Source organism: Oryza glaberrima, chromosome 12 (assembly GCF_000147395.1).
Source record: "Oryza glaberrima chromosome 12, OglaRS2, whole genome shotgun sequence".
Taxonomy (NCBI): domain Eukaryota; kingdom Viridiplantae; phylum Streptophyta; class Magnoliopsida; order Poales; family Poaceae; genus Oryza; species Oryza glaberrima.
In genome coordinates, this window is record NC_068337.1 from 7,913,251 (window position 1) to 7,938,688 (window position 25,438).

Here is a 25,438-nt window from a genome sequence, read left to right on the forward strand (position 1 = left end):
CTTAACGATACCGGCCCTAAGCAACAACTACATTTTAATCATTCTACGCCTGTTATGTGGGTTATCACTGACACGGATAATAAAAAGCCTCTATGATGTGGATGATCACACACGTTGATTCCAGCCGCGTCCATGAGTTGATTTTTCTGGGCTAAAAAAAACCCAAAAAATATCTCATATTTTACTGCAGTGTTGAAGTTGTTTGAGATGTGCAAGAACTGTCGGGGATATATCAGATGTGCTCGATTGGACGGCCAAAGGTTTTGCACCTACTTTTCTATAACTACGCATCACATGAGCACCACATATCTATGGAATCTGCACCACACCAAACAAACCATGAAACTGTCAATTGTTTTCTACTATATCTATCGTCATACATGAGAGTACTGAACTAGAAGCATTGATTCGTCAACCTTTTCCAAAGAAAAACAACATCAGCATGTGCGTAACTATTATAGCTAGTAAAGCAAGCTTGGGAAGGAGTATCTGAAAATTTAACTGCCTGTCTGTCTTTTTGGATATATATAATCTCCATACTTGCGGAGAAAAAACACTTCTGAAGCCGCGGAAAAGAATCTATGCACGTCTTCTTTCTCCGTAGTTAAGCATGAAATTTCAAAGTCTGTTTAATTGTCTTCCTTGATGATTGAACCAGTCAGCTCCAACATCTCTATAAATAGTTCATCTTGAACCATAATTTACTTCATCCAAAATCAAACCAATTCACCTGTCCATCTCGAACATCCATTTGGTACACAAATAGTTAAGGATAATATGGCGAGATCATGGTCGCTTCTTCTTCTTCCATTTGCGCTTGCTTTGGTTGCTTCCGTTGCTCAAGCTGCTGTTGTGGAGTACACTTTCAATGTAATATTCTATCTAGTTTTCATATACTTCCATTTCTGCATGCAGTTTTTTTTTTCTTCTATTTTATCGCATATATATCGCAACATGCATGAACACTGTTTATCTTTAATTCATGAGACAGGGCTTTTGGCTCAAGACGTAGACATGACATAAAAAAAAAAACTCTCCTGGAATCAAATACATAAATTTTAATACTTTTTCCTGCAGTTTCCAAATATGGACTATTATTAATATGTTTAAGAATTTTAGTTTGAAACTGCAAAACTGGTGTGACAAGATTCTTCACATTAACATATTAGATTTTATGTTAGTTGTTACGATAAAAAAATGGGTGCAAAATTGCACAACAAAATATATATATATACTTTTGACCGGAGGGAGTAGAACTTCATTTGTGTTCAAGGAGGGGTTACTTGTCAAAGGTGATCGAACTAAACCATGTCTTAATCTTACATTTTTGAACTGAGCAGGTAGGTAATCTCTCCATTAGTCAGCTATGCCAGCAGGAAATGATCATAACTGCAGTGAATGGTCAGCTCCCCGGCCCGACGATCGTTGCCACTGAGGGCGACACGGTGGTTGTTCATATGGTCAACGAGTCACCCTACAACATGACCATCCACTGGTAATATTTTATCTTCTCAAAAACGGTAAAATTAATATCTACGTTCATCCACGGTGAACGAAGGATTATCATCAATTGTGTCTTGGATGTAGGCATGGTATCTTCCAGCGCGGTACGCCATGGGCGGATGGACCGGCTATGGTCACGCAGTGTCCGGTCCGTCCCGGAGGCAACTACACTTACCGGTTCAACGTCACCGGGCAGGAGGGCACGTTGTGGTGGCACTCCCATTTCTCCTTCCTCCGCGCCACCGTCTATGGCGCGCTCATCATCAAACCTCGCGGCGGCGCCAAGGCCTACCCGTTCCCCGTGCCCGACGAGGAGGTGGTGGTCATCCTCGGTGAGTGGTGGAAGAGGAACGTGTATGACCTGCAGCAGGAAGCCTTGCACACTGGCATCCCGGCCGCCCACGCCGACGCGTACACCATCAACGGCAAGCCAGGCGGTTTCTACGACAACTGCTCTGCACCCAACCGTATGTTCTTGCAGATCGATCGATTAGACATACAATATATTGTCGGCAATCGAGATGGCAATTGAATTTTGATGGTTTCTTAATGGCAGAAACGCACAAGTTCGAGCTGAAGCAGAACAAGACGTACATGCTCCGGATCATCAACGCTGCACTCAACACGCCGCTCTTCTTCAAGGTGGCCAACCACAGCTTCAACGTGGTGGCAGCCGACGCGTGCTATACCAAGCCGTACAAGACCGACGTGGTGGTCATCTCGCCGGGGCAGACGGTGGACGCGCTCCTGGTACCGGACGCCGGCGTCGCGGCGGCCGTCGGCGGGCGCTACTACATGGCGGTGATCCCGTACAACAGCGCCGTTAATGCTATCAACGCAAGCGTTCTGTACAGCCTGACCAACGGCACGGCCATCGTCGAGTACGCCGGCGGCCCGGCAACCTCGCCACCCATGCTGCCGGAGATGCCGGAGTACAACGACACGGCCACCGCGCATCGGTTCCTCTCCAATATGACGGCACTGGTGCCGAACCGGGTGCCGCTCGCCGTTGACACCCACATGTTCGTCACTGTCTCCATGGGAGACACCTTCTGCGGACCGGAGCAGACGATGGAGTGCAACAAAAATAGGACCATCTTCGCGTCGAGCATGAACAACGCCTCCTTCATCCTCCCGAACACCACCTCCATGCTCGAGGCCATGTACAAGGGCTCCATCGACGGCGTCTACACCCGCGACTTCCCCGACACGCCGCCGATCGTCTTCGACTACACCGCCGACGCATCGGAGCAGAACGCGACGCTGAAGCACACGTTCAAGTCGACCAAGGTGAAGACGCTCAAGTACAACTCGACGGTGCAGATGGTGCTGCAGAACACGAGGCTGGTGTCCAAGGAGAGCCACCCGATGCACCTCCATGGCTTCAACTTCTTCGTCCTCGCCCAGGGCTTAGGCAACTACAACGAGACGACGGACCCGGCCAAGTTCAACCTCGTCGACCCGCAGGAGCGCAACACCGTCGCCGTCCCCACCGGCGGCTGGGCCGTTATCCGCTTCATAGCCGACAACCCAGGTACATATATATGGGAGCGTATCCTATGCACACAGGCCCTCGCGTGTACACACCGTGTACACCAACTAAAAATTATCACAAATATTCTAGGAAAATTCATACATGTACTTTCAATAGTATTACATCTACATGTAAAATCGCATCTTCAAATTCATTCTACATAGAGAATAACAAAAAAGATAAAATTCTGACAAAATTGCAACCTTAAAACTGTCAGATTTTTTGTTTTTTTTGTTACGGCTAAAATATAATGAATTTGACGTTAAGATTTTAACCCTAAGTGTAATACAATTGAAAGTATGTGTATGATTTTTTCTAGAATTTTTGGTGATATTTTTTAGTTGGTGTGCACGTGTGTACACGTGAGGGCCTGTGTGCATAGGATATATTGCCCATATATATATACACAAAATCATACGCTCTCTCCATCCCATCATATAAGACGCACATGCGTTGTAAGATTCAACTTTTAAAGCATGACCAACAATCAATATAATATGAACTAAATTTTATTTGCTGAAAATAATATCATAGATTAAAATTTGAATTTACTTTCATATGGTTATAATTATTAGCGAAATATTAGTTTTTAAAACTTTATATTATGAAATAGAGGGAGTACTATTAATTATAAGTGTATCACATACGTGGTAATACCAAATTAATGTCTCGTTAAAACTTTCGATGTAAATATTCAAACAGTTTAAATTATACGCAAATGCAAATGATTGCAGTAATTTTTTCTTGAAAAATATGTCACAATATACGATTTTTATCAGAGTTTGTGTTTTTGATTATAGTCAACGGTGAATTCCAAAGACTGTCGACATCTAAAATTGCACGTTTTTAGTGATCATAGGGAAGATGACCCGTAACTACAACCCAGAATTTCTTTTCTTCTGATCATTTCGTTGACTTGACTACAGTTGTGAAATCAAATTTGGCATTTGTGTGTTTGATGCAGGGGTTTGGTTCATGCACTGCCACTTCGATGCTCATCTAGAGTTCGGGCTTGGCATGGTGTTTGAGGTTCAGAACGGTCCAACGCCGGAGACATCGTTGCCGCCACCACCATCGGACTTGCCACAGTGCTAGATGATCATTACTGAGATTCCATAGCTTTTGGGTTTAGTTCTCAGAAAGGAAATGTTTATTTCTTCATTTATTAGTTCCATGCAGTATTTCAGTATTGTAATAAGTTCATTGATCAAGTGTGTGATGGATGTTGTGCGTTTCTCTAAGGAGGTCATCTTGTAATATTAATTGGGAGGTTTCCATAATAAAATGAATGGATTTCCTTATTGTCATATTCCACGGGGGAAAATTGGGGTGAAATTTAAATTATTTGCATCCTGCTCGTCAAGCTTCGTGATTTGTGCATCCATATACTCCCTCTCTAGTTCCATATCAAACTCCACCAAGCCTTTCATTAAGCATGCACTTAGGGTGTAGGCGGGGTTGGGAGAAGGTGTGTTAGAAGGGAGTTCCACAGTCTGGTGCGCGGTGGATGCTAGATTTAAGGAAAAAGTACGAATTATCCCCCCGAGCTATCGCGGTTGACCGAATTACCCCCTAAACCCGAAAACCAGATATCGTTCACCCTGAACTTTCAGTACCAGACAAATTACCCCCCTCGACCCAATCCAGAACGGTTTTGTCCTATGTAGCGTACGCGTGGCAGTCCAGTCAACATTTTATTTAGAAAAAATATAGGACCCACCTGTCATACTCCTCTCTCACTCTTCCTCTCTATCTCACTTTTCCTCTCTCTCTTCTCTCTCACTCTCTCTCTCACTCTTCCTCTCTCTTTCTCGCCGATCGGCGCAGGCGGGGGACACGGAGCGGCGGCGGCGGCCATGATGAGTAGCCTTCTGGATTCTTCCTGCACCGGCGTGCTGTCGCTCTCGTCATCAGGGCCCAAGCCGAGGTGAGCTGAGCATTCTTGATTGGTTTCACCACGTCGTCGACCCCGACCCCGACTCTGAGCCCCGCGGTGGCGGTGCCCAAGGCGAAGCCGGCGGCGAGCACGGGGCTGTGGGACGTGCTGGCGTGCAATGGGCCGGCTTTGGAGCGGATGAACGGGCGGCTGGCGATGGTGGGGTTCGTGTTGGAGCTCGCCAAGGAGGCGCCACGCGGCGGCAGGCTCCTGGACCAGGCCGGCAGTGGGGGCGTGCTCGCGTGGTTCGCCGCCACTGCCGCCGTTCGTCCGTCCCGCCCGCGGCGTCGCCGCTGCCTCTGTCCGTCTCCGTGCCAAGGGGGCGGCTGCTCATCGTGGCCACCACCGCTGCCGCCTCCGTCTCCGCGTCCCACGCCGCCTCCCGCACCGGCCTCCATCCGTCACCGTGCCGAGGGGCGGCTGCTCGTCGTGGCAGCGGCCGTCACTGCTTCCTCGTCCCCGGCCGCCGCCGCTCCGCATCCCCTGCCTGTTGCCAACCAGCAAGAAAGAGAGAAAGAGTGAGAGAGGAGTATGATAGGTGGGTCCCACATTTTTTATAAATAAAATGCTGACTAGACTGCCACGCGTACGTCACGTAGGATAAAACCGCTCTAGATTGGGTCGAGGGGGGTAATTTGGCTGGTATTGAATGTTCAGGGTGAACGATGTCTAGTTTTCGGGTTTAGGAGGGTAATTCGGTCGACCATGATAGTTCGTGGGGGTGGGGGGGTGGGGTTATTCGTTCTTTTTCATAGATTTAATTGGTAATTTGTCGACGTCTTCCTTATCGACTTTTCGTAACTGACCAGTTGAATGGTAGATATTTGGGTGATCGAGTTGCTCTGTTTATAAATGGAGAGCCTGAGGCGCTGCCCATGCATGGCATCTAAGGCTATGTTGTAATCTCTCATTTCCCAACTTCTACCTCCTCGTTTATTTTTGCACGTTTGCTTTTCTGAACTGCCAAATGGTATATTTTTTACAAAATATTACATAGAAAAGTTGTTTCAAAATATCATATTAATCTATTTCAAAATTTATTTTAACTAATACTTGACTAATCATACGCTAACCGTTACTCCGTTTTACGTGCTAGGAGTGAAGGTTAACCCTCACTTCCAAACTCAGTCTAAGATGATAATACAGGCAAAGACCTCAAAAAGCCACACCACATAATGTGCCAACGCTTGACAAAGGAGGCATAATTGGAAAACGAGCGATGTAGCCGGAGAGACATTTTCATAGTAGTGTGACTATGGATTCCGTCATACTGACATCCTTGTCAGGTCGGCTTGATGCCGCTGGTCAGTAGCTACTGTAGCATGCCTCCTTCTCCATCTCTCTTTTGCTTTTCATTCCAGCCACCCATAAGCTTCTCTTCCGCCAAGATTCCTCGCTTTTCCCTTTGATTCCTTTCTGTTTCCCTCCCCCTTTAATCCCTCTTTTCACCCTTCTCCTTTCCTCCTTCACTCAGTTCCGCTTTTCCGTCTCACCTCATGGCCTCCCAAAGAAACCCTTCCAGCTCTTTAGTTCCCTTTCAATCTGGGAATGATCCCCCGGATCCTGATCCGCTTCCACATATTGTGGCTTCGCTTCAGGATCTGTGCCTTATTCCTCCAAAAGAAGCCACTGTTCAAGTCAAGTACTCCCCAGAGGTTGCTCAGCTGGAAGCCAACCACAACATGCTCTTAAAGGTGGGGCTACTCGGGTGGCCAGATCAGAGCCATCCCCTTGGAGCCACTGAAAAAAGCTTTGAGCAAGGTATAGGGTAGCTGTTTCTTGGATATCTCTTAGGTCGACTCCAATTTGTTTATGGCTCATTTTCGTTCTTGGGAAGATCTCTCGTGGGTTTGGAACAAACAACCTTGGTCTTTTGGGAGCGATACTTTTCTGATGGAGTGGGCTACTGCTGATGAAAAGCTTAAGCCTCTGTCTGCATATACCTTTAAATCCATTATGGTTACTGTCCGGTTTTATGGCATTCCCATGGCTCTTAGAACTGAAGATACAGCTAGGAAAGTGGTTGCGGAAATTGGTGAGCCATCTGCTACTAATCCGATTTTAGAAGAAAACCTTAAGAAAGACCCTAAGTTCATGAGTGTTAGGGTCAAGATGAATGTCACAAAGCCAGTGCAAGCTATTGTTAATCTTGACATCGATAATAGGGAGCCTCTTAGAGTCTTTGTGCACTATGAAAGGATTCACCGTATTTGCACCTTCTGTGGTTTAATGTTTCATAATTCCCAAGCTTGCCCGATCAAACAAAGAATTATCATTCAACAGAGGGCTGATGCTCAGGTTCAACTAAATGATAGATATGGCAAATGGATCACTCAACTCTCTTATCTGCCTCCAGAAGCTATGAAGGATTTAGAAAAGGAAAACAAGAATTCTCTTGTTGCAAAATTTCGGCAACACTTTGCTAATCCGAGTGCTAGTACTAGTGCAAGCTCGCATGGTGGTGCTCCCATAGTCAATGTGATGAGACAGGTGAATAGTGCTCAACAGACAGGGTTGCATGCTTTGGTGGGCCCAAGCCAAGTTAGTTAAAAAAGTGCTCAGTTTGCCACTGTTGAGAAGGATGTAGAACAAGCCATGATAGAAGACAAACTAGTACAGCAGCAAAATATCCCTCAGCACCTGGATGGTTTGCCTGCAGCAGAAAATGCCACTTCTCAGCCTTCCAGGGTGCAGTTAGTTCATCTGGCAAAAGCTCACTCCCTAAATCTGGACCAACCAATAACTGCTTCAGCTGCTGCAAAAGACAAGAATAGTTTGTATGTGATCCCAGCAAAGAAGAAACTTCAGTTCCACAATCAATTGCCTGCATCTGATCAGTTTCAGAAAGAATTGAATTCAATCCCTCTCAGCTCTCTGCATTGCCTTAATCATTCACAACTGAGTAAAGAACCTCAACTGCCTGCTCAAGCTGCAAGTCCCACCCAAACTCTCACTGACAAGAACAGGGTTATTGAACTTGCGCCAGCCGGTGGAAATTTACTGCCTTCCTCCTCTTTAAGGCATGATGCTGGTTCAAAGCGTCCGCTACCTCTCTCTTCCTCTTCAAGTGCTAAGAGAAGAGTGGTGGATAGCCATGGCAATCCTGGAGGAGGTCATGGAGGAGGGTGGTCTTTTGGTGCAGCCCCTCCAACCGGTGCAGTCAGTGACTGGAGTTCCTGGGGTGATGTCAGAGCAAGAGTAGCAAGAGAACCATCCCCCATTTCAGTTGATCTCAATGGTGGAGACACTGCTTCCAGCCAGCTCAGATGTGGTGGAGGAGGGAGTCTTGAGAAAGGAGCAAATCCAAGAAGAGAAGCCAAAGCTAGAAGCAGAAATTCTTGCTGGGATAGGAGATCATAAGCTTTCTCTAGACCTCAAGAAGAGCATGTTTGGAAGCGCAGTGTTCCTCTCTCTGTCACTCCCCATGGATCTCTCCTTCCGGATGTTGATAAAGCTGGTCAGTCTTCTTCTAATGATGGGGGCAATTTGGTGGATGTGGAACTCTCTGATCATGAAAGGGCTTTTAAAGCTTTTGGACAAACTCTCAGCCTTCAAAACTCTGTTGCTGCGCAAGCATCCTCTTTCTCGCCAGGATCAAGGTCTGTTAGTACTGCTCAAGATTTTGCTTCTCACTCTTCAAGTGCTGGCTTCGGAGGACCTGGTCCCTATCTGCCTGTTGCTGCTTCTGGGAATTTGCAGTGGGGAGAGTTGTTAGCTGACAATTGCACTAGGATTACTACTCCAGCTTCTGGTGATGGGCTGGAATTGGCTAGTCTCTCATCTCTTGGGCATTTGGCGCCAGCCCACAAGGCGCCAAAGGGGCCATGACTTTCCTTAGTTGGAACTGCCAGGGCATGGGCGACAGCCTTGGCAGTAGGAAAATGCTTTATCTTCGCCGCATTATCTCCTCTACAAATGCTTAGGTAATTTTCATTTCAGAAACAAAAAATGATTCCCTTTCTGTTAATAATCTAAATAATGCCTTTTGTGTAGATAATAGTTATATAGTCCCTGCTACTAATGCTTCTGGTGGTCTTTGACTTTTGTGGAGCAATGAGATGGACATCGCCGTGTTGAAGAGTAGTGCTAATTATATCTTAGGTGTAGGTGTACATACCCCTAGTGGCACTCTTTTTAATCTTTTGTGTATATATGGTGATGCCTCTCACCAAGATACTAGTAGAATTTGGCATGATGTTGGTGCTTTTGTGACTCAAAGTAGACATAGGGCTTCTATATGTATGGGTGATCTTAATGATATTATGAGTCCTGATGAAAAACTGGGTTGTAATCCCCCTAATCTTAATCGTATTGCTATCTTCTGTCATCACATGAGAAATTTGGGTTTGATCGACATGGGGTACAATGGCCCTGCTTACACTTGGACTAACAAGAGAAAGGGTAAGGAAGTCATCTTTGAAAGACTGGACAGATGTTTAGCTAATGTTGATTGGTGCCATATCTTTCCTAATACTACTGTCTACCATTTACCTCTTATTTGTGGTGATCATGCTCCTATTTTGGTTCTGCTTAACCCTAATTTCAGGAAACCAAAAAAATCTTTCAAGTTTGAAAACTGGTGGCTGCTAGAACAAGACTATAATAATTTTGCTAAAGATTGCTGGATAAACTGTAATGGCTTTTTTATTAGCAAAACAAGAATTTTCAGTAAGCAGCTTGTTGCCTAGAGCAAGAAGAAGAAACCTCTCCAACATCAAATTGCCAACACAGAAGAAGAGATCAGACAGATTCAATCATCTCAAGACAGGCACAATCTGGTTGACAAAGAAAGAGACCTTATTGCGAAATATGACATGCTACAGGAGAAACTATTAGATCATCACAGACAAAGAGCAAAAAATGATGGGTGAAAGATGGTGACAGGAACACCTCCTTTTTTCATCAAGCTGCCATCAAGAGGAGGAGGAAAAATAGAATTGCTTCCATTGTTTGCAATGATAATTTTATTACTAATGCTGATGACATTGCTCAAGTTTTTGTGGATTACTTTTCTGATTTATTCTGCTCTGACAGAATTGAAAATCCTAATCCATACAATCCTGTTATCAATAATTTGCAAGATATAGATTGGCAGATTCCAGATGAGGAGGAAATTTGGCAAATCATTAAAGGAATGAGAAGAAATGCTTCCCCAGGCCCTGATGGACTCAATGCTGCCTTCTACAAATCAGCTTGGAGTTGGATAAAAAATGATTTGATGGCGCTAATCCAAGATTTCTACCAAACAGGTAACATCCCTCCTGATCTAAACAAAACTAACATTGTCCTCATTCCTAAGAAGAACAGACCCACCTCGCCTATGGATTTCAGACCCATTAGCCTCTGTAATGTACCTTACAAAATCATTGCTAAATCTATTGCTAACAGAATTAAGGATAAGTTGACTGATCTTGTTTGTTAATCTCAGCATGCTTTTATTCCTGGCAGAAGAATTGCTAACAATGTCATTATTGCCCTGGAAATTGTTCATTCTTTTGGTTTAAACTCTTACTCTCAAAATGCTTTTATGCTTAAAATTGATCTTTCTAAAGCCTTTGATAGACTTGAATGGGGTTTTATTGCTTCTGCCCTTCAAAGACATGGTTTTCATCATCATTTCATTGATTTGATCTGGTCCTGCATTAGTTCTTCCTCTTTTTTTGTGAATATCAATGGTCAAGCTTATGGCTCCTTCAATGCTAACAGAGGTAGAAGGCAAGGTTGTCCTCTTTGACCTTATCTCTTTGTCTTGGCTCTTAATGAACTTTCTAAACAATTAAATGAGGCTCTTCAAAATAATCACATCAAAGGCATTAGACTCAGTGACTCTGGTCCTGTGATTCATTCCCTTCTTTATGCAGATGACATCATTATTACAGGTTCAGCAACAGGAGAAGAAGCCAGTCAGATAAAACACATCATTGACAACTTTTGCAGGAATTCATGGCAAACTCCAAATTGGGACAAATCTGGAATTATGTTCAGCAAGAAGACTCCTCATAATGTGCAAGAGGCAATTAGGCTCATTTTCCCTGTCAATCTTATGGATGCTACCACCAGGCATTTAGGTCACCCTCTTTTTGTCACCAATAGAAATAAATTTGTTATCTACAGGTTCATTATTGACAAGTTCAAAGCTAAATTAACTGCCCTGAAAGCTAACAAGTTGTCTCATGCTGGCCGTCTCACTTACATAAACTCTGTCTTTGCCTCTCTCCCTGTTTACTACATGGCCACTATCCTTCTTTCTAAAAATCTCCTTAATAAAATCACTGCTATTATCAGGAAATTTTGGTGGACAGGAGTAAGTGAAGGACAGGAAAAAAAATCCTTTGTGTCTGAAAGCTTGGAAAGACATATGGAGGCCCATTGATGAAGGAGGTCTTGGAATAAGAGACATTCAAGCTGTCAACAAAAGTCTTATCCTCCACTCAGCCTGGAGATTAATCTTTGAACCTCAGGAACAAATTGCTCTGATTCTTAAAGGTAAATATTTTCCTAACTCCTTCTTTTGGGATGCTCCTAGAAACATTTCTAAATCTGCTTATTGGAGTTCTGTTTTAAGTATTAGGAAAGCTCTTAAACATTCTGTTACTTGGCAATTAGGGGATGGGAACGTTTCAATTTGGAATCAACCCTGGTGTGACCTTAAGGAAGACATTACAATTACATAAAAACTAACCCCATGCCTAGTCAGCTTCCTGTTAAAGTTGCACATTTGTGGAATAATGAAAGGGAATGGGACAGTGAGAAGCTCAGTTCTTTGTTTGTAGAAGAAGCTGTTCAAAAAATTTTGCAGGTTCCTCTGATGCAAGATGACTCAAATGACATGCTCTATTGGAAGCACACTAAGAATGGGCGGTGCACCTCAAAAAGTGCTTACAAAGAAATCTATAATGGTGAGGCTCAGAACCTCCAGCAGGTAGACTCTCAATCCTTAGCCTTAATCAAGGCCATCTGGAAAGACAAAAATATTCCCCCTAAAGTAAGGGTTTTTGCTTAGAGATTTATTAGAGAAGCCCTTCCCTCTGCTCTTAGACTAAATCATCGTATCAAAGATATCCCTGCTGCTTGTTGTAGATGTGGCATGCCTGAAAGTGATTTTCATCTCCTTTTCCTTTGCCCTTTCAGTAGACTCACTTAGATGATTGCTGGTTATAATTTTGATCTAGATAGATTTCATGTGAATCCTCATCTTCCTTCTCTCATTGCCTTTATTACTAATAATGGCCCCTGCAAAATTAGTCTGAGCACTCTTTTCATCACTATGTGGAATCTTTGGAAAGCTAGAAATGACTTTAAATTTCAGGGAATCTTCAGGGAACCTTCTCAAGTCAATTATTTAGCTGAAGCTATGATCAATTCTTTTTCCCAGGTTGCTTCTCAATCTGATTTGCAGGTCATTGAATACCCAATGGGAAATATAAGAAGAGCTGACAACATCCCTGATGGAATTAGATGTTATGTTGATGCTGCTTGGGACAGTGGCAGGACTGGCTTAGGAATTTTCTTTCATGATCCTCAAAATCATAGTGCTATCTTTATTCAAGCCTTATCTAATAAAGCTCAATCTGCCTTGCAAGCTAAACTCACTGCTTTGTATCTTGCTTTGCAAATTGCTATGTTTCTCAATTTTTCAGGTGTCACCTTCCTAACAGATAATGCCACAATTGCTGACACGGCTAAAAAAAGGAGATTCGTGGAGGAACCTGGTCACTGGAGTTTAAGACCTTTCTGGTCTCAGATTATTTCCTCGGTTCCTACTCATCTAATTCAAGTCAGATGGATATCCAGAGAGCTAAACAAGATGGCTGACAAATTAGCAAAAGATGCTAAGTCCTCTTCCAGGAGGGATATTTAGTCCACAGTTGCCAAAATATAGCTCATTTAGCCTATCCTCAAAGAGGTTGTCATGCAAAACGTCTCAAAGACCTCTTTAGGTCTTCCACTTGTAATCTCAAATATGTACTTTGTTTCTAAGCCTTAATATATTCCTGGTTCTCAAAAAAAAAAAGACGTACATCCTTGTACGTGACTCGTCGGATCGGAGGCAATGACGATGGTGGGTGCAACCTACTGCGATGTAGATTTGCCACTCTTCGCGTTGAAGATGACGTGAGCGATCTGGAGCCCAAAAGCCACGAAAGGAAATAGCAGGAATCCATGGCTTGATGATGGGACAAGACAACACGATGCCAACAATCTCTTGCACCATGCAGGAACCAGCAAAGAACTAAGGCATGGTTTAGTTACTAACTTTTTCTTCAAACTTCTAACTTTTCTATCATATCAAAACTTTCCTACACACATAAACTTTTAACTTTTCCATCACATTGTTTCAATTTTAATCAAACTTTTAATTTTAGTGTGAACTAAACACACTCTAAAAAAGAATTGGATAAACCCTACTACGAGATGATATATACTCCACCTCCAGTTACCGGCAACCGAAGCCATTGGAGGTGCAGAAAGAGCACTTTCTTTTTCTCTGGGAGAGCTCTCGCCGACTCTGCTCAAAGCACTGAATCTATCTAAAAGAATGGCTCGTGCCTCCTGCATAAAATGTAGGGGTGAAAACGGTATGAAAATTTCCCGACCGTACCGATACCGTTTCCACAAAACTAATATAATAATAATATTTTTATCGATGTTACCGTTTTTAAAATTTAGTTTTTTTAATTTCTGTCAGCGTGGCATTGACGTTGATACTAAATAGATGAATTCATAAACATGGAAATTTCCTTACGGTTTCCGGTCGTTTTCGAAAAAAGTAATAAAATAATGTACCGTTTCCGACTATTTCTGACCGTTTTTATCCCTAATAAAAGGCTCGTGTTGAAGTTGTTTGGGACATCCAAGAATCGGCACTATACGTCATCACAAAAGTACGATCGACAAGGAAGTTGCACCAAAAGTTGGTAACCTAAGTTGAAACTGTCAATTTTTTTTCTAATAAATTCCACCCTGTCGTCATACGTGAGAGAAGTATGTAACCCAATTCTACTAACTAGAAGCATTGATTCGTCAACAAATTTCCAAAGAAAATCAACATACTGACCATCTGTTTTTTTTAAAAAATTTATGAAATAATTAAGAAAAAAATAAGTCACACATAAAATACTATTCACGTTTTATTATCTAATAATTATAAAAATACTAACAATAAAAAATTCAAATAAGATGAGCTGTCAAATGCTCTACAATGAAACCCACAACTACGAAAGGGCATGTAGCCTAGTGGTTACAAGAGTCTCGGTAGCACCTGAGGTCCTGGCTAGTAAAGCTAGCTTGGGAAGGATTAATATTTAAACATTTAACTGGCTGACACTGTTTTGGATAATCTCCATAATAAAATCTAAGAACGAGACTTCTGCAGCCACAAAAGAAGAATCTAATTAAGCACGCCTTATCTGTAGTTAAGCGTGAAATTTCCAAGTGATCTGGTTAATTGTCTTCTCAAATGATTAATTGAACCTTAATTTACTTCGTTCGAAATCAACGAAGTCTCCTGTCCAGCTCGGACGTCGTCCATTGTTGCCGCGATAGCTAATTAGCGCATACGCGCTAGTTTTTTTTTTCACACATATACACGTGGAGCGAACAACCTTACTGGAGTATCGTCAGAAACGGGAAAAAAACGTGATTAGCACCTAATTAGACGCAGATTAGTGAGCATGCCTAACAATCACCCATATTTGATTCCCAAAAAATTTAAATTAGGAATACCAAAATAAAAATTGGGCCCAACAATGACCCCATCCTCTAAGAGAAGCCTAAAAATTAATTCCCTATCATTTGTTAGTTTGCCACATAAGCAAGGTGGGGCCGAGTTCAGTACCTGCGCACGTACGTTTTCTCCCTTCCCGCACCAGTGCCGATCGACTTCTTCCTCCCCGCACCTGCGCCGCCGTGACCTAGCGCCATCATCACCAGCCAGCCAACCGGTGTCCTACTGCTGCGATTTGTTAAAAAACAGAACACCAAGGAGATGCTGTAGCAAGCCCATGAACTCTTTTAATTCGATACAGTACAATAAGATTGAAAACGACAGTAATGCATATCCATTCAGCAGCATCAATTTATCCTGCACATAGCAGCAGCGGCATTCAGCAGCCACCGAGGAAGAAGGCGCCGCCACTGAGGAGCTCGTCACCGAGGAGCGAGGGCGCGGGAACATTTTCCTGGCGCGCGCCAGAGAGCGACGAGGAAGAAAGGGGAATGGAATCGGTTTTCTGTCTGTGAGGAACGATATATCCGGACCAGTGAACCAGAGATATTGGGAGAATCGTTACAAAATCTGTTGGATCTGATTTTTAACCAAAATTCTCTAAATCATAGGATTGGGAATAGGAAAAGGAAGTTGTTGGGCATGCTCTAACATCATTCATTCCGATTTTTTCCCTTCTGCGGGTAATTAACCGTATCACGTTCACTTGCTTTTTTTTTTACTTTTCAAATATATTTAAGACTTTCAATTAAAATTTTAAAAACTCTATCCAAAATTTAAAACTTTAAACTCAAATTTCTAAAATTTTCAACTCAAACTACAAAAACTTTCAAGTCAAATTTCAAAATTTTCAACTCAATTTTGAGATGGAAGTTTTAAAAACTAGATTGAAAGTTTTCAAATCTTCAGTAGAATTTTTTTCAAGTCTGGATTTGAAAGTTTTAAAATCTGAGTTGAATTTTTTTAAAAAATTTAAGTTGAAAGTATTTAAATCTTGACTTGAATTTCAAATCTGAGTTAAAAGTTTAAAACAAATTTTTAGTTAATAGTTTTTAAATCCAAGCTGAGAGTTTTTAAACCTGGACTTGAAAGTTTTTAAATTTGAGTTGAAAAAATTTCAAATCTAGACTTAAAATTTTCAAATCTAACTTGAAAGTTTTCAAATATAAATATAATCGTTAAAATATGTAAAATTTTCGAACCTAACTTGAAAAGATTTCAAATCTTGATTTAAAAATTTTCAACTATGTTTGTTTTAGTAAAAAAAAATGAGAAGAAAAAACACGCGTAGAAGGAATTGTTTCTAGAAAAAAAAATGAAAAGAAAAACGAAAGAGGCATGGAGGTTTTTTTTCTGATATGGAACGAATAACGGGGGAAAAAAATCCATCGCTTTCTTCCTTCCCCCGTGCTCACGACTTCCTTCCCCCGTATGCGCTAATTAGCCAGCCACCAACTATTAAGAGATCTCAACTACTAATGCCGCTCGAGTTGTAGGGATAACAAAGAGAAAATTGCAATTATAGGACTCCAAACAATACGCTTCGCAGTTATAGGACTCCAATCGTCGACTTCGCTAAAACGACCATTGAAACGTTGGCACTCTGTTTACATGACATTTGGTCCTTTTAATCACTTTTCTCAACTATTGATGTGACCGTATTGCCCTCAGGGCTTCAATTGACGTGCTCCCACACTGCTAGCTGGGTGGCCGTAGCCTGGGATGGCTGCAGCCTGGGATGGCTGGCCGGCCGCCGTCTGTCCATGGCTAGAGCACTGGCTCGCCTGGGATGGCTGGTAAGCTGCTAGCCACTCTTGAACTTGCTGCAGCTGCCAGCTGCCAGCTGCATATGCCCCAAATATTGTATTGTACATGGTCAATCATGCATAAAAATTGCAGCACTAACCCAATGAATAAATGAAAGATGATCAAAGATGATCCATACGCAATTACAAGGAGATCTGAATTACAAGTAATAGATAAAACCATGAATTTTGCACAAACAAGCTTGTCTCATAAAACCGAGATTCTAGCATAAACAAGTTCATCTTAGAATACCATAATTGTCACACACTAAAAATCCTAAATATATAAATTGTTGTTTAATTGGAATTATTAGAAATGATTTTAAAAGCCTAGAAGAGAAGATCTAATTTTAAATAATAAATTCCAATATAAAATGGGGCCAGATAAAATTTCATTAAATACTTTGCTTAATTCTATAATTCCTAGATTTTTCTGGGATTTATTTGAGCTAAGGAAGTATTTTTAATAAATGGAATTGCATTTCATGAATAATTTAAATTGGAAAAAGTTTTAAAAAGTCTCTTTTGACTTTGGGCCGACCAAAACCCTCTCTCTCTCTCTTTGGCCCAAGCCGGCCCAGTCCGCAGCCGAGCCGCCGCTCGCGCGCGCGCTCCCGCTCGCTGACAGGTGGGGCCCACCTGTCGGACTCTTCGTCTTCCTCGAGCCGCCGCCGCCCGAAACCCTAGCGCCGCGCTGCCGCCGTCTCCTTCCAAATCCGGCCGATCCTTTCTGTTTCCGATGAAATCGATAGAGGGGAAATGATCTTCTCGATCTCCTCTATCTTTTCTCTTTTGGAACCATCGGCTAAAATCGTTTGGAAATTCGTGGATTCGAGGTCGAATCGGATCGGTCTCTCTCCTCCGAACCCTAGACTTTCCTTCTCGTCGCCGGCCGCCGTGGGCCTTCGCCGCCGTGTCCTTGCCCCTATAAAAGGATCCCCGGTGTCTCCGCTACCCGTCGCTACCCTCGCCTTCGCCTCTCGTCGCCGGTAGAGCTCTAGCACCGTGTAGCTTAGCGCCGCCGTCGCTGCCGTCGCTCCAGCCGTGCGCCGCCGTCGCTCCGGTCGTCGCCGTCGCTCGGGAAGGCCGCCGTCGTGGTCGCCGTCGCGTCGCCGTCCTCGTCCGCCCCTCCGCCGTCGCTGTCGACCACCGGAACACCGTCGCCGTCGTCAAGCCAGAGGTCGCCGCCGCTTCTTCTTCGCCGCTGTCGCCGTCCGTTGTTCTTCCGTCGCTTCTTTGGTCACCGGTGAGTTCGCTGTGCCGTCCGCTACCCGTAGGTGCTCTCCGTTCGCGCCGCCGCACCGTCGTTCGCCGGCGAGCTCGCGCGGGTCGGTCGCCGCCGGAGATGACGTCATCGCTAACGTCATCGATGCCGTCCGCCGTGGTCCGGCCGTGGACCGGTCGATCTCGGCCGTTCGTTTTGGATGGGTCGATCTCGGCTGTCCAATCTCGTGAACCGTCGCCGTGCACCCGGTCCACCGCAAACCCTAGCCGCTGACGCAATAAATCCTCTTTTCCTTTTCAAAAATAATTCATTATTGCGTCATAATTCAATTAAAATCCATATAAGTGTTTTAATCCGATTTAATCTTTAAAAATTCATAACTAATTCATCTTAGCTCGGATTTAGTTGGTTCAAGTCTCTAAATTTTTCTAAAATTGAGATCTACATGTTAAAAATATCCACATGTACTGTTCATGCTTGTTTATGTGCTGTTTTGGTGTTTTGCTCTTTTCTGTTTAGATTCCGACGTTTCCGGAGAGTCCGTTTTCGCAGGAGAAGAATTTGAGGAGTTCCGAGGCCAGCAAGGCAAGTCACACAGATCCCAAACAACCCTTTGAGCATGTTGATCCCGTTTAAAGCTATTGTTTCTATTCAACTATTGCATTTATTTTCGAATGTCATTGGGTGGAATTAACCTATTGTTTGTTATAGCCCTTTTGTTCTTGATTACTTTATTCCTTGATACCTTGGGTTATTATAAATTGACTAGTTGAGCTTTATATATCAGTTCAGCTAGATATTAGATGTGATTGCTTAGCCATGCTTAGAAACTTTAGCACACTATTAGGATAACTTATGACTCACTATTATTTAATGATGGCTTAATGATAACTCATGATGGTTAATCATGATTGGTTAATTAATTAATTTGCCAACTAAAACCTGATAATGGTGGGTTGTGAGCACATGGTTTTGATGGTCGTGCTCATGACAATTAAGGACTGGTTCACGAGTTTCGGTTGTGAAACATTAACCGTGCCAACCACAAGCCAGCGTGGGCAACGGCTTTACCTTTTGTATAGCATGGTTCATTGCGGGGCAGCAGACTGAGAAGTGGCGGAGATAAGCCCACGGGGGTCGCTGGGGAGTCCATGCCTTGTTTATAAGGGGGTGATTATGATCCAGGAACGGTGCGCTGTGGTGGATTGTGTTGTGCGAGGGGTACTGTCACAGCTCCTTTCTGAGGTACCGTGGTGGTATCAAGGCGCATGGTGACATGTCGTTGGGCTGTGTCTTGTGGGTACAGTGGTACACCTCTGGTCAGAGTAAAACTATTCGAATAGCCGTGCCCGCGGTTATGGGCGGGTCTAACAATGTCTTTCGTGATTAGTTTCACACTTCTCATCATAATAAAAGATGCTATGACTAGTAATAATTTGATTAGCTCCTGGTTTGGAATGGTATATTCCTGGTTTGGAGATAGAACTGTGCAGCCGGGATGGTTGTTCAGAATGGTTGGGCCTATGCAACAGGGTATGTTGTATAGCGTTGGATTAATAATGTTTAATTATTACTTAACTGTTTTATTAAATTCTGAAATGTCTATTAAATGCTGTTTATGCAAATGAAACCCTACTATGCCATCCTTTGTTATCCTGTGCACTTGCATAATTGCTGCGTGGCTTGCTGAGTATGTCATATACTCACCTTGCAATCATTCATCAGAGGAGGAGTTCTACAGTGATGCTGATGGTGTGGAGGATTAGGTGTAGCCCTGGTCAAGCTGCCTGTGGAGTGGAGTCGTCTGCGCCGTTTATCTTTTTTTTTTTTCCGCTGCTTAGATCTTTATTAATTGAGAGGAACTATCTACCTCTGTAATGACATTTTATTCGCTTATTAATTAGAGTAATAATTGTACTCTATTATCAATTTGTTATTGTGTGCCTCGGCTGATTTCTGGACGAGGGTTCACACACATGTAAGCGTTTGGAATTTTGGATAGAAATTCCGGGCGTGACAATAATTTAGTTCCAAATGAGATCCAAGTCATATGAAATAAACTATGAGTTTACATCTCATCACAACTAAAATTATTCAACCAATATGTAGCTTTCTCTTTAGAGTCATCTTTTTTGGTGCTGCCGCGGTAGGCATCCTCACGGGACTAGTGGTGTCGGATTGTGAAGATGTACCCTCTCGTAGTAACATCGCAAGCTTGCTAAACATAAATAGGATACGACAATTAGATGTTTGGAAAAATTAATATACAGTAAATGTGTTAATATTTCTTACCTTCTGGTGAGCCTTCCTGGACTATCCTGTAGGATTTCTTCTCTAGTCGGCCTCCGTGGGGTGCTAGGTTCTGCTGCTGCAGCTTTTGTAACATTCTTCCTAGGTTGCCTACGCTTCCTACAAGTAATCAAATAAATTAATATTGGCATTTTCATTCAAGTTGTTTGATGAATAAAATCAGTCCTTACCTCTTTTTTGCTGTCTCATTGAGTGGCCACTTGGCACTAGCTTGCCTGTGGCCTTTCTCTCCGCATTTTTTGCAAGTCATAGGTCCTCTGATCATCTTCTTTCCCTTTCCATTTGTTGGAGCAGTATCGTTGTCACCTCCCTTCTCACCTTCACCCTCGTTGGTAAATGGATCATCTTTGGAACCATTTTTCTTGTGGCCACCTTCCATCCATCCCTTCCTTCTTAGTTTCCTTCGTCTTCCAAAAGGTAATTTAGCAAGAGGCGCACCAACTAAAAATGGTAGGTCAACTTGTGGCCATTGAGTTTTGTCTGTCATCGGCTTAATCTCTCTTCCATAAGCAGCCCTGAATCTATTCACCGAGTAATAGTCATGCACAAACTGTTCAAGGTCAACTCCCCGTTGGCAGGTTACATAGGCCAATACATGTTGACATGGCTTACCAGTGTGCTGCCATTCAAGACATGTGCAGGTCCTTTGGTGTAACTTGACAATATGCCTCTCAACGTTGCTGCTCTTGTCCCACACCTCTACACTCCAATTAGAACATGGTACAATTTTCAAATGTCCCAAGCCTCTAGTATTTGCCTTCAGCTGATGCATTATAGCTGGAAGTATCCTGCCTTCAGGTAGCCTGTATGCAATATTTCTTCTCTTGTTCCAAAGTACCGTGATCATTTCTCTAATCTTATCAGCAAGGTCAGCAACAGGCAAGTCTTTGTGGTCTCTAATCCAGTTATTAAATGACTCAGCAATATTACTAGTTATGTAGTCACACTTAATTTCTGGATGAAAGCGCACCTATACCATAATAGCTTATGATTGTTATGTAAACATTTCACTGCATCTGCTGATTCACTTACCATTTTTGCTATATTATCATAGCATATGTCTTCTCTGTAAGCCCTTGCCGCAAGATATATCTGGCCAAACCCTCTATATCTCTTCGTGAAATTTTTCACAAGATGATAAAAGCATTCTCTTTGCTCTGCATTTGGAAATACATTCTTCACTGCATTCTCCAAGCCCTTGCAAGCATCAGAACAAACAGCAAGGAGTGGAGGATCACCTATTGCCTTCTTTAATTGTTCCATGAACCAAGTCTAGTTGTCTGTTGTTTCAGAAGCTATGAAGCCATAAGCGAGTGGATACATCCAATTGTGACCATCAATTGCTACAGCTGCAGCCAAGTGACCATTCCACCCTCCATTAAGTGTTGTAGCATCTATGCTCAAATGAGGCCTACAACCTTCTAAGAAACCATCAATGCATGGTTTAAGAGCACAGAAAAAATGGTGGAAAAATACTTGACCATCCACCTCAAGTACCTCAATCTCACGACACTCCCGGGGCACCGCTTTATTACCTCGGCCTTCCAACTAAACAACAACTCAAAACTCTCTTCCCATTTGCCATAAACCTCTTCAAGAGCTCTTTCTTTACCCCGCCATACAGTGTCATATGAAATTTCACACTTGTGATCGGTCTGCAACCTGTTTTGCAATCTCTTAGCGCCAATATTTGGATCATCTCTAAGGATACTCACAGCCTTGCTAGCTACCCACTTCAGAGTTGGAGTTGTAGTTATCTTCCTCATGCTAGACACACATGTATGCTTATCGACTACGATGATTATCTGCAAAACAAAAAATCAAAGAGATTCATGTTAATTTACATAAAAAGTAGAATTAATAAAAGAAAAAATAAATTTATTTACCTCCACAGTGCTTTGCCCTTTTTGTTTGGTGCCATTTATCCTCCAAGTGCAAGGGCAATCTTCATCACCGGACTTGCAATAAGCCCTATATCTCGTCTTACACGACTTTTCTACTCCTAAATCAAATTTCTCCTTAATGGCAAATTGCCGCACTGCCAACTTGAACTCCTCCATTGTTGGGTACATTGTTCCTAAAGCCATGGATGGGCTGTTTTTATCATATGAAATGACCATCTCACCCGGTACCTCATCACTAGTAGGAATGGCAGCACCATCATAATTTTGCCCAAGCTCACTATCATGCCCCTGGTCATACATTCGGCAATCAAAGCCATGTGCAGGTTTATTTGTTGTGTCCTCCTCTATCACGCCTAAAAGCTCACAAATCTGCGACTCACTCGTAAGTGCAATACGACCTTCGTCATCATGTGTCTCGACTATGTGTATGTTATTCCAATCAATTCTTTCCATATTTTCCACACGATCTACTTGGGACCTAAACAAGTGAAATCAAGTTTTACTACTGTGTACTACTATCATGGTAAAAAAAACAGAAATCTAGTGCAGCCAATACCTTTGCACTTGAAGAACAGGAAGGTTGAACTCCATTGCCGCTGGAAGAGGAGCATTAGGCAGCAATGTTCTAGCAGCGGCTAGAGCACTAGCCACGGCCAAGTCATCAAAGCCTAGGTCACCAGGCGCCGTGACCAGACCCTGAGCGGCTAGGGCAGAAGGCACTAGGTCTTCAGCTGCTTGACCTTCCATGGCGATCGGGCGTCCATCTCCATCTTCCGGCGGCGGCACTCCATCCATGGGAGCCGAGGGCGTGGGGAGGGAAGGAGGAACGGCAGCGTGGGAGGGAAGGAGGAATGACGGCGGCAGACTCGGACGAGATGAAAAGATACGATCGATCAAGTATACAGAAGGCAGAAGGGCAATACAGTCACTTTAGGGCAAAATACATGTATTTTAGTTGAGAAAAGTGATTAAAAGAACCAAATGTCATGTAAAATAAAGTGCCAACATTTCAAGGGTCGTTTTAGCGAAGTCGACGATTGTAGTCCTATAACTGCGAAGCGCATTGTTTGGAGTCCTATAATTGCAATTTTCTCGATAACAGAGGGTGCAGGCTGCACAGTCGATATTTCAAGTATTAGTGGGTGGTAGAAATCACTCCCTCCGTCCCAAAATAAATCAACCTAGGATTTTAGAAGTTTTTAGATAATGGAATGTAACATTCCGACCTTTACTCAAAGAGCTACAACCATTTATTACAGAACTCACACAGAAGAAAACTCACAAAGAAAGTTCACGATAGCAGAAACAAAGCTAAGCAAACACAAACTAATAAACACTAAGGACATCCACAATGTGGTGTAAAAGTAGTCCGTAAGCAATAGAATATTCCATTCAGCCACCTATTATCATTGTGCAACTAGTCCATATAGAGAAAATAGCAAAAGATACCCATATGCATATGGACTACCCATATGGAATAAATCATATTATCTATCTCTACTCATCTCTCTTCTCCTAATGATACCTTGTATCCATATATATTGTGGAGATTGCTATAGTAAAAAACTATTTATGTGGATCCTATCTATATGGATCACTTTGCCATATACATTGGTGATGCCCTAACAGAAGAAAAAGATCCCCTAACTACTGAATTCTATTAGAGAACCTCCACTCGAGGTTGGCAAATAGATGATGCATAATTGTCGTCTCAAGTTTACGACATTCATCATTTATTAGCTTGATATCTTCATCATGCCTTTGTAACTGAACCCAACCCCGAAGTCAATACGTTACCTTGAAAAGCACCTGCAAATAGGATTTTGATGGTGTTTTATCAAAAACCATGTCATTTCTACTAAGCCAAAGAGCCCAACAAACAGCGAAAGCTCCAACAATAATAAGTTTTTTTATTTTTTTACTAACATCCACGAGCCAATTCCCAAACATATGAGATATACTATGTGGAGGATAAAGTCCAAAAGAGAATTGTATAGCTCTCCAAAGAAATTTAGAAAAATAGCACTCAAAGAATAGATGGTGTATTGATTCATTTTTCATACAAAAGCAACATCTCAAACTACCATTCCAATTCCTTCTAGCCAAATTATCTTTAGTTAAAACAATCACTTTAAGGAGATACCACATAAAAATCTTAATCTTAAGAGGTATTTTAAGTTTCCAAATAATTTTATTTCTCTCTATGTAACCATTATTAATTAAAGCTATGTACCTAAGATTTTAGGATGGGTTTCCAGATTCGTTGTTCTAGGATGGGTCACATCCCATTCTAGATTGAGTCATTTTGGGATGAAGGGAGTAATTTAGAAGTGGGGCCAGCTAGAGTTGGGGAAGAAGATAAGCTTATTTATGTCGTGGAGGAGAGGTGATGACATCGCGACGCCATTCTTTCTCTGTGGAAGTTGTGCATGCGTTCACTGATAGCCTGACTGATAATAGTTGTTCAAATTAATCAGGATTGTTGGATCTTGAACAATCACGGATAAAATTTCAATAGAATGAGAAGGTTTTTTGAAAAAAAAATGTATATGTAATCTGCCATGGTTATAGATAAGGCATCCCTCCTATCCTACGACTTATGGAACATACGAGTATGGTATACTTTCACGTACACGGGTTGTTTCCATATGCATTGTAGGAATCTGTTATGAATTATAGAAAATATCTCTACGAGTCGGGTGATTTACAAAGTCCTACATGGAGGTGATATAGCTTCTATTGTGTCGTATGGGATCCGATGTCTCCGAGTCTTACTTGGAGATCAAGATGATCCACAGTATAAAAGAGACCTCCGAGGAGGGGGTGCAATGCATCGAATCTCATCGCTAACACACCCACCATAGTTTATGAAGCCGGAGTACGCAGAGCCAAGTCGCCGGGAGATCTCGTCGAATATATCGACTACGAGTATGGTATACTTTCACGTACATGTCGTATCACGTAGATCCTCATTCCAACTACCCCAATACCCAACTCATCCAGTCTACGAGTATCACTCGTCGACAGTGGCGCGCCAGGTAGGGGGCCTTGGTGCTCAAGGTTATGCTAGTATGACTTCAAGCCATGCCGACAACAATGTCAACACTAGCGTCAATCAAGGAGCATCAATTCTACCTCGACATCGCTGATGTGGACTCAAGTCGGATCTATTGTCTTTCCAGTCTACACCGTTATGCCAATCTCAACTGGCCCAATTACTATCGGGAACGAGAACGGTGCGGTTACGACTTCGAGAAACGACATTTTGCTGACAATTCCTCCCACGCAAGTGGAGAATGGAACATCGACTACCCCAACACCTAGAAGAAATCCTCAAGCGGCCAAATTTTGTCCCCCGCATAGAAACTAAGAGCCGACAAGGATATCCGTCCAGAAGCTGAGATCTTGGTGTCCTGTCCATAAGACATCGAAGCATACTCTAGAGGACTACCTAGTGATACTACACGTGAAGGCTGAGCTCTACGCTTGTAGAG

The 25,438-nt window shown here is 42.8% G+C and overlaps 2 protein-coding genes across 2 annotated transcripts; one reads left to right on the plus strand and one right to left on the minus strand.

Moving 5' to 3' along the window:
- Positions 1 to 725: 725 nt before the first annotated feature.
- LOC127756794 (laccase-24) lies at positions 726 to 4,338 on the plus strand. The gene is made up of 5 exons (XM_052282166.1): positions 726 to 870; positions 1,341 to 1,495; positions 1,588 to 1,970; positions 2,060 to 3,037; positions 4,002 to 4,338. The coding sequence occupies exons 1-5, from the start codon at positions 778 to 780 to the stop codon at positions 4,130 to 4,132; spliced, it is 1,740 nt and encodes a 579-aa protein (XP_052138126.1). The 5' UTR covers positions 726 to 777; the 3' UTR covers positions 4,133 to 4,338.
- Positions 4,339 to 19,824: 15,486 nt separating this feature from the next.
- On the minus strand, positions 19,825 to 20,527 carry LOC127756963 (uncharacterized). Its single transcript, XM_052282356.1, has 3 exons — positions 20,211 to 20,527; positions 20,023 to 20,139; positions 19,825 to 19,948 (listed from the first exon to the last, which is right to left on the minus strand). Exons 1-3 carry the CDS (start codon positions 20,525 to 20,527, stop codon positions 19,825 to 19,827), a joined length of 558 nt encoding a protein of 185 aa, XP_052138316.1.
- Positions 20,528 to 25,438: the final 4,911 nt, after the last annotated feature.

Bases quoted from the DNA above. Each gene is read 5' to 3' on its own strand.
- LOC127756794 (XM_052282166.1), top strand. From the start codon at position 778: ATGGCGAGATCATGGTCGCTTCTTCTTCTTCCATTTGCGCTTGCTTTG. The intron at 1,971-2,059 runs GTATGTTCTTGC...TCTTAATGGCAG, and splicing joins CAACTGCTCTGCACCCAACC to AAACGCACAAGTTCGAGCTG. The intron at 3,038-4,001 runs GTACATATATAT...TGTTTGATGCAG, and splicing joins CTTCATAGCCGACAACCCAG to GGGTTTGGTTCATGCACTGC.
- LOC127756963 (XM_052282356.1), bottom strand. From the start codon at position 20,527: ATGACAGACAAAACTCAATGGCCACAAGTTGACCTACCATTTTTAGTT. The intron at 20,140-20,210 runs GTAAGGACTGAT...GATTACTTGTAG, and splicing joins AATGAGACAGCAAAAAAGAG to GAAGCGTAGGCAACCTAGGA. The intron at 19,949-20,022 runs GTAAGAAATATT...ATTTATGTTTAG, and splicing joins CCAGGAAGGCTCACCAGAAG to CAAGCTTGCGATGTTACTAC.